This window comes from Rattus norvegicus, chromosome 8 (genome assembly GCF_036323735.1).
Source record: "Rattus norvegicus strain BN/NHsdMcwi chromosome 8, GRCr8, whole genome shotgun sequence".
In the NCBI taxonomy this organism is placed as follows: domain Eukaryota; kingdom Metazoa; phylum Chordata; class Mammalia; order Rodentia; family Muridae; genus Rattus; species Rattus norvegicus.
This window is the reverse complement of record NC_086026.1, coordinates 75955464-75964395: the sequence shown is the minus strand read 5'-3', so window position 1 is coordinate 75964395 and position 8932 is coordinate 75955464. Positions and strand designations below refer to the sequence as shown.

Here is an 8932-nt window from a genome sequence, read left to right as displayed (position 1 = left end):
TCCCTCTTGTCCACCAAGGGGGCAAACCTGAAGTCATGCTGGAAATCCTGGCAATGAAAAGGAAAGGGGCTAGGGTGCTGTCCCCTCTCTATTGCAGTGTGGTCTGAAGCCCCTCACTGTTGCTTACAGCTGGTGAGGAAAAGCAGTGAAACCCAGGGTGTGCACGTAACCAGTCATCACTAGGAATGTGTTTAGAAAGCTGAGTTTTCGGGGTTTTTTGTTTTTGGGGTCCCCCCCTTTGTTTTTTATCCAGACAGAGTTTCTCTGAATAGCTCTGGCTGTCCTGGAATTTGCTCTGTAGACCAGAATGGCCTCAAACTCACAGAGATCCACCTTCCTCTGGTCTCCTGAGTGCTGAGATTAAAGGTGTATCCCAGAACTGCTTGGCTTGGAAAGATGGTTTTTAAAAATTTAATTCTAAAAAAGCCCCACCCCCTTTAAACACAGGGTCTCACTATATAACTCTGGAAGGCTTGGTATGCAGAACTATAAAGATGTATCTGCATCTGCCTCCTAAGTACTGAGAATATGCTACCATGCTTGGCTTTAAAGAAGAATTTTAAAAGTACACAATTGAAAATGGCTTCTGTTAGAGGGCAGTTATGTATATTTTCTCTGATCCTTCCTGCTGACAACCATTTTACAAATTGTGTGCAAGGACAGTAACGATATTATGCTTAATTTTTTAGACAGTGTGGTGGTTTCAAGATGCTTGGCCCAGGGAGAGGGGTGTGGCCTTGTTGGAGTGGGTGTGTCACTGTGGGTGTGAGTAGTGGGGTACGGCCTTGTTGGAGTGGGTGTGTCACTGCGGGTGTGAGTAGTGAGAGTCTTCTAACCACGTGGGAGCCAGCATTCTGCAAGCAGCCTTCAGATGAAGATGTAGAACTCCCAGCTCCTCCTGTACCATGTCCGCCTGGATGCTGCCATGTTCCTGCCTTGATGATGATGGACTGAGCCTCTGAACCTGTGAGCCAGCCCCTATTAAATGTCATCCTTAGAAGAGTTGCCTTGGTTGTGGTGTCTGTTCACAGCAGCAACACCCCAACTAAGACAGATGGGGTCTGTTATGTAGCTCAGGCTGGCCCTAACTTGAACTCTTCTTAGGTATTAGGATCACAGTGTGTACCACAGCTGGCTACATAGCATTTAATAGTAAAGGTCTCTCTTTGCAGTGTTGGGCTGCGAGTGTCAGGGAAGCATTCCTTACTGGTACATTCTAAGTCCCACCTTCCCCACCTAGCTTGGCTTTCTTTGAAGCAGAGCTCTTCCTCAGCTTCCTGAAAACCGCGCTGCATTTCAGTGGTGGCACCTGTATCAGGCTCCATGTGTGAAAGAGATGATGACAGATGGGCAGCAAAGCTGAGGACATCAGATTGCTCAGATGACCTAAATGTGCACCCTAAAGAAGTGATCTAAGAGCCATAAAGGAAGACACCCACAGTGGTCAGTTTACTGAGGCAGGAGATTAGTAGGAGATTAACTCCTGGGGTGACTGGGCAGCTTGGGGCACATTCAAGGCAAGGGTCATTTCCAGGACTAAACAGAAGGGAACTATCACCCCCTTCCCACCTCACTGTGCAACAATAAAGCAGACTGACAGCTTATAGTCTCTGGCTAGTCATGCAGCAAATGTATGGAAAGGCTCTATTCATAGCGTCCCAGAGCACAACAGTCCCAGTGAATCAAGGCCCTAGCCAGCCAAGAGCAGGGCTTCAGCTGGGGGCTGCAGGAGGCAAAGCTCTGCCTACAGGAGCAGTTCTCACCCTGTGAGTCTCCACCCCTTCTGGATCAAATGACCTTTTCACAGGGTTAGCATATCAAATATCCAGCATATAGATATTTACATTAGGATTCATAATGGTAGCAAAATCACAGTTATAAGGTAGTGACGAAATAATTTTATGGTCTGTGGTCACCATGAAGAGCTGTGTTAAAGGGTGGCAGCGTTAGGAGAGTTGAGAAGCACTGGTTTACAGCAACTTCCAGGGGCAGCAAGAGACGGAAGAACACAGGGCAGACATTGAAACCGAGGAAAGTGCTGGCTGCAGTATCTCACTTTCCTTACCATTTCCTCATCAAGCACCATGCACCTGCTAGGAGGAGCGCCCACACGAGGAAGGGGAGGGGCTGTGGCTGAGTAAAGAGGACAGGGATACTCCAAAGTGTTGTGTCAGAGTGCAGAGGCCCAGAGGAAATCAGGCAGAAAGCATAGGAAAGAACCCCAGAGGACTTCCTGTAAGAGACAACACTGGCGCTGTTCTTCAAGGGCGATGCTTGCGAGGCACAGATGGAAAGAGCATGAAGGAGACTCACTGTGGCTCCAAAGCAAAACAACAGGTAGGTAGCTGGAGAGACAGGCAGAAGCCCATTATGACCAGAGCACAGAGGTGGGGGTGAAGCCTGACTGTGGAGAGGGCTAGCAGCTGTCCAGGATCCCTGAAAGGTCTGTAAGGATAGAGGCACAGCTAGAAAGATGGCTCTGACTGCAATGTGTGCTTCAGATTCTAAGCGTGTTTATTCCTGGGGCTCTGCAGCTAAGGCCTCTACCCGGTGCACTCCTCCTATGGCGGCAGACGCCTGCTCCCCACATCTCCAGGTTCCTGTACACCACGTGTGCACCAAACAAGATTGGACCGTGGCACACAAGTACACATGGAAAAGGCACAGGGCCTGAGAGGGAGGGGAAGCATGAGGCTCCCTTGCACTCAGACCTAACACCAGGCGAGGGGAGGGAAGGGTGCTGGTGGCAACACGCTTTCCACATCCACTCAGGCTCTTTTCTCTCCACAGCTAAGGGAAATTCAAGTTTTATGCTTTTTAGATTTGGACAATCTAAAAGCTAAGATCCGAATGGGCAGACCTTCTGGAGGTCTAAATTTTGGTTTCCCTAGCAGGCAAGCAACAGAGAAGGAAAAAAAAAAAAGTAAATTTTAACTAAGGAAGAAAAAGTGCCTACTTACCCTATCAACCTTCATGATTTGAAACCTCTGGGAAATGTCGGCGGTGTTGGCTGGCAGTCGGGAGCGCCCAGACACGAAGCGCATGAAGAGCACCCTCTCCTCGTTGGAGAACTCTTCCAGCGTGCGCCAGAGCCACTGCACCAGCTGGTGCTGCTCGTCCACCTCCCGGTAGCGCACCACCTTCTTCAGGACATCCACACAGATCTCGGGCATCCCACACACCATCTGCTCCAGCTGTTTGGCCGTGAGGAGGGACAGCAATGGCACAGGGACAATCCAGGACATCCCTTCTCGAACTGCAGCCACCTGTGCCCATTAAAGATTGTTTGCTTTAACACATATGTGGTGTAGTAGACAGACACTCAACATGACCACAGGTTGTCCATTCTAGGCCTGAGGTCACATCCAGGGCCACCCTTGTCTGAGTCCTACCCTGCTCTGGGACTCTTACACTCCTAGTCTCAATTCAAAGTCAATATAGGAACCTTTCTTCTCTCCGCACAGAGTTTTTGTGCCTGGGCCTCTTCAGTGGCCGCCCCCTCACGTTTCTAGCACATATAGCTGTGTGCTGTTAGAAGTGTGCCGTGTGGTTGGTCCATTTCCTCATCCACACTAGCAGCTCTTGAGGACTGGTATGGTATGGATGGCTATTCTTGTCAAAACTGTACCTATTGCAAAACAATTTTTGAAAAGCACAAAGAATGTACAATAGAAAGTCAATAAAGGTAAAAAAAAATTAGTCAGAACATCTAGGACTCACCACTTACAATCAATTTAATTTTCTTGCATGAAAAATGAGGTAACTATTGTTCACCATGAGTAACGACAAGATGATCTGGGTGAGCCATATCACCCTGCTTCTCTTCCAAAGCACAGCAGAGGTGGGTAGCTGCAGAATGGAGGAAGCAGCTCCAGCCTCTGCCTCTGTGGTACAGGAGGGCAAGCCTATTTCAAACACTTCTCTCTAGGCCGACTTAAACCATCCCTGATAAGGAAAACTACAAGTCAGAGAACAGAAGCAGCACCCTAGGAAGGGCCCTAGTGCCCTGCTCTGATAAATGAGTGTAACTGGTGCTCTGGTACTATGGCTGGGCCGAGGGACTGCCCATAGCATCCCTAAGGTGCTAAGGGGCATGTCCATGCCTCAGAGTGTCAAAACCAACCCGCCAAAGCCAGGAAAATAGAAAACAAAAGCTGTTTGGAAGCAGTATGATGGGCTGCCTTGAAGTAGCAAGAGGTGACTGGGGACAGTCACAGGAAGAACACTCAATTCTGTAAGATGAGGTGGAAGTGACAGCAAAGGGACAATTCACCCAGAGAGGGACAAGGACAGTGGACAGTCAGAGCTCAGAGGAATGGTCAGCAGAACCAGCCTGCAGTGAAGCTGGCTCTGGATCTTGGCCCTTTGGTAGGTACATTCGTATTTCTCTACGTCCTGTGCTTCTGTGAGTGGCTGACAATAACCCTTATTTGCCAGAGCACCCGAGGGAAAAAACTGCACAGAGTGAGGCCCAGCTCTTAGCAGAACCACCACACTTTGAAGATTATCGACACTCATCAGAGTGAGGATGGGTAGCTCAGCGGTATGACGCGTCTTGCAGGGCACAACCTTAATCTTCGGCATCTTTCTCCTCTCTCCTCCTTCCATTGTGAACTGGAGACAAACAAACCCTGAACCTTGGCCCTGGAAACACTGTCACTGACTGAACCTACCTTTGCCAAACTAAAGAAAACAATTTAATAACTGAACTTAGATATCCTCAAAGCCTGGATTCAAGTTAAAAAGGACCCAATGTGATCTAAAAATAAAACACTGAAACTATTATTGATTTTATGGAAAGAACCAACTTTGGACTCATCAGTCCCTAGGGTCACGTACTCTCCCCCATCATTAATTCATGCTTATTCGTGCTTCAGCACAGACCAAGGAGAACACAAATGAAAATGAAGATTCTCCTTAAGTGGATCCGAAGACACTGACCTAAATGTCCCTAGGCCACCACATCCACAATTATGAGACAAGGGAGTGACTTCAGAGTGCAGCGGGAGGGAAGGAGGGATGTACACTCCTGGCTGTGCCTGCGGGTCCACATCAGGAGCAGGAAAGGATCCTGGGAGGCTGTAAGACCGTGTTTAGGGCTCAGTGACCCAGCTGCTGTGGGCACTGTGTGGGGAAGCAGTTAGGAGATGTGGGCCAGTCAGATATGTGAGGAGTGAGGAGACAGCCCCATACAACAACAGTCACTTGGAGCTGACTTAAGGATGTGGGTGGTAGGCGTGGCCTAAGAAGTCTCTAACAAGGTCTGAAACAGAGATGCAAGTGAATCTATGCATGGACGGCAAACAATGCCCAGACCTGGAAGTGATGCATGTGTTCTTATCTGGACAGATTAAAGCATCTAGGCCACCAGGCACCATGGTATTTTGTCTTACCTGCCGGTCCATCTCATGAAGTCGATACTCAATGGCCCTCTCCACATACTCCTTCCTATTGGAAAATGTGAGTGGGATACTATTTCCTCCAGGGATTATGGGAACCATTTTACCATCGGCACTCTGGCCAACAAAAGAATCAAGAGGAATCATCTAAGTAAAGAAAAAGAAGAAATTTTATTACACGGTAAAGAGGATAACCAAAGGCACGCATGTCTCATATACAAAACAATGAAGTCAAGGCTTTAGTTCTATAAACAAGGCAGGCCAGGCAGGTCTGACTGCTCAAGACCACGCTGACCCATTTGCTACAGGTAAAAAGAGGCATATTTTTGTCCCAAACCAGGTCTGCTGTGTTCTGGCTTCCTAGGCTTCCCTGTCCACTTGGTGCCCTGGTTGTCCACTGATGGGCAGAGAAGTTGTTCAAGTATAGGAAGCGGAAGTGGGGGCTGGGCTGGAGCTAGTGCTACACATCAGCAGCTTCCTGGGTCCCTAAGACTGAGGTGCCAGGGCAGCCTGGCCAGGCATGCCAGGGTCAGGCCAACAGAAAGAGGGAGACAACATCTGGCTCTACACAGAAAACTTCTGATCGGAGAACACAGGAAGTCAGCAGTTACAGAAGCCTCCATGTGCCAGGGTTTACCTCATGGAAACTCTCTTCAGTAATGCCACTGTCTTCAATGTGAAGGATGCTGTTGAGGGTCTGCACATAAAGCAGATCCACTTCCTCCAGGTCCTCCAGGGTAAGTGGGACACAGCACAGCTGTTTCCACACCAGAGGGGCCAGGTGAAGGTCCAGAGGCTTCTTTGTACGAATGGCAACCCCCATTAAAATTCCTAAGAACTTAAACTGCATTAAATGTTCATCAAGACAGGCAGAGGGACTGAAGAGGAATCTGTGAAAGAGAAGCACATCTTTCAGCTAAAGGCTCCTCCATTAGAAACAATCCCCACAGCTAGAGCATCAGAGCAGATCTGCCCCTCTTTGGTTCATGGGCTGGAACTGTAAGCTGTACTGGCAGAACAAGCTCAAGTTCAGCCCATTAGTTACTCTAATCACACTTGAGAGTTCCCCAAACTACACATGACTATCCTTTTGAACAGCACAGGGACAGCATTCTGAATCAACACGCCCCCCATATGTCTGTGTTTATACGAGTAAGATGGAGATCAAGAGCATGTGCATAGGTGTGCGTGAGAGAGAAAACACGTGTGTGTGTGTGTGTGTGTGTGTGTGTGCGCGCGTGCGCGTGTTTACTATGTGGTAGTTGATGAGTATGTAAAGGCCAGAGGAGGACGGTGAGTATCCTCCTCTACTGCTCTCCACCTTATATTCCTGAGACAAGTCTCACTATTATTGCTGGTTGAGCTGAAACTATGTAAGCAAACCTGACTTCAGACTCACAGAGGTCAGCCTGCCTCTGCCTCCTGAGTGCTATGATTGAAGGTATGAGGCACAACACCTGTCTTCTCCCTTATTTTTTGAGACTAAATCATTAAATATGAAGCTTGCCTGGTTTGGGCTAGGTTAGCCAGTGAGCTCTCAGAATCTGCCTATCTCAGTTCCAGGCACAAACAGCCATACCCAGGTTTTCTGTGCTGGGGATTAGAACTCAGGTCCTCTTGTTTTCAGGTGCTCTTACTGAGTCATCTCTGCAGCTTGTATTTTGTTCCTGTTTGTTAAGATAGAGCCTACAAAGCCACGCTAACATCAGATTCATGATCCTCTTATCTCTACTTCTCAGATGCTGGGGTTATGGGCATGTGCTCACACACCCAGCTATACTTTGAAAACAGTAAGAGCAAGTAAATGGCTGACTGGCCTCCTGCTCAAGAATGCCCCACATTCTGAAATCATTTCACTTATAATTTCTAAGTCTTTAGAGCAAGATGAAAAAAAATTTAATTGCAAATACAAGGGCATGGGTGGATGGTGAACAACTAGTTTCCTGACATGGCATTCAGCGCAGCACCCTAATGAATCATGGTACAAGGAAGATCCAAAGTCTGGAGAAACATAAGGCAGCCAAGGCTCATTAGCAACTCTGGGTTTCCTCTCCACTCGGGATTATCATCAATCTGTCCCTCAGTACTGAGTGAGGATGGCAATGGCCGTCTCTCCATGACAGGGCTGGTGGGCTGGTTAAAGTAATTTAGTAGGGACCAAGGTATGAAGCACTGAGAACAGGAGACACTCATAAGGCGTTAGAGAAACATGCCTGTCTTACCTGTCTCTATTGTAACCGACTTCTGCAGTAGCATTGGGGGAGGGTATGAGAAGGTCAACTATACCAGTCTCAAGTTCCTGCAGAAAAAGTGTTTTGTTGAGAGGTGACAATCAAATGCATCAAGAGAACAAACTACATTAAAAATAATACTGGGAAGGGGATATCTTTAAGAATTTAGAATGCGGGGTTGGGGATTTAGCTCAGTGGTAGAGCGCTTGTCGGTCCCCAGCTCTGAAAAAAAGAAAAGAAAAAAAAAAAAAGAATTTAGAACGCTATACTTCAGTGACTTCTACGTGTAGTTATTTTTGTGATTTCAGGTTAAAGTGAAGTATGAAGTCCTGCGTCCGTGTATGAAACCTGAAGCATGAAGAGCCAGAGGCGAGGACACTAGTGAGCGGCTGGGCAGCTCTGTACAGGGTGGAGGCTATGTACAGGGTGTGCTCAAACTCCACACTGACTCAGCAGTGTTTATCAGACAAAGCAGAAGGAACAAAACCAATCTCCAAGCATCTGCCAGTGTGGCTTCTAAAATCAGAAACAGTCCAAACTTTTTAAAAAAAGCTTTAATTTCAAAAAATTTATTGACTTGTATGGGTATTCTGTCTGCAGTTTGTCTGTGCACTGCATATGAGCAGTATACTTGAAAACCAGATGAGGGCATAGAATCCTCTGAGCTGAGAGTAGGTGCTGAGAAGCTAATCTGGGTACTCTGGGAGAGCACCAAGTGCTTCTAATCAGTGCGGTATCTCTCCAGCCCAGTTCAAACTCTTCAACACTCATTTTTCTATTCTTCTGGAGCCTGGTGGATCCACTGTGCTCTAGAGTACACAGTGGTCCTTCATCTATCTCCTCTATGAGTGTGTTCATGTTTCTTCTAGTGCAGCATAATTAACAACAATCAGTGCCACCTAAGTCGCCGATCTTGATGTGCTAAGCTACCTCCACAGAACACTTCCCACACTCACTGCGATTCACTCCATACACTAGTAGAGTAACTGCAAGACTCAGAGATGTCCCATGCTATACAGACAAGGACTGGCAGCAGTCAACACCATTCAGAGCTCAGCAGGGACCCCACATGCAGGTACCTGGCACATCTCTGTGATAGTGTCATCAAACACTCCTCCAGCATCATCAGCTCCTTCTCCAACCAGTTTAACCTTCCATGCTCGCGAGGGTAGACGGAGGTCTGATGCATTTAGCTTTACCACTTGTCTTGCTATTTGAACAAAGATGGGTTTACACTTCCGTCCTCTAAAAAAAGGAAAAAGGAAAACTACCACCACCAACAAAAAACATGAGGAGTAGTAT

The 8932-nt window shown here is 47.5% G+C and overlaps 1 protein-coding gene across 13 annotated transcripts in view; it reads right to left on the bottom strand.

The window, feature by feature from the left end:
• Positions 1-8932, bottom strand: part of Herc1 (HECT and RLD domain containing E3 ubiquitin protein ligase family member 1) — a 169001-nt gene that overhangs the window by 952 nt on the left and 159117 nt on the right. For all 13 annotated transcript variants that reach the window (XM_063265523.1, XM_063265529.1, XM_063265525.1 and 10 more), the window contains 5 exons: positions 8710-8875; positions 7622-7698; positions 6037-6289; positions 5394-5546; positions 2961-3266 (listed from right to left, as the gene is read on the bottom strand). In XM_063265523.1, the coding sequence (XP_063121593.1) occupies positions 2961-3266; positions 5394-5546; positions 6037-6289; positions 7622-7698; positions 8710-8875 (955 nt within the window). The remainder of the gene's footprint in view (positions 1-2960; positions 3267-5393; positions 5547-6036; positions 6290-7621; positions 7699-8709; positions 8876-8932) is intronic.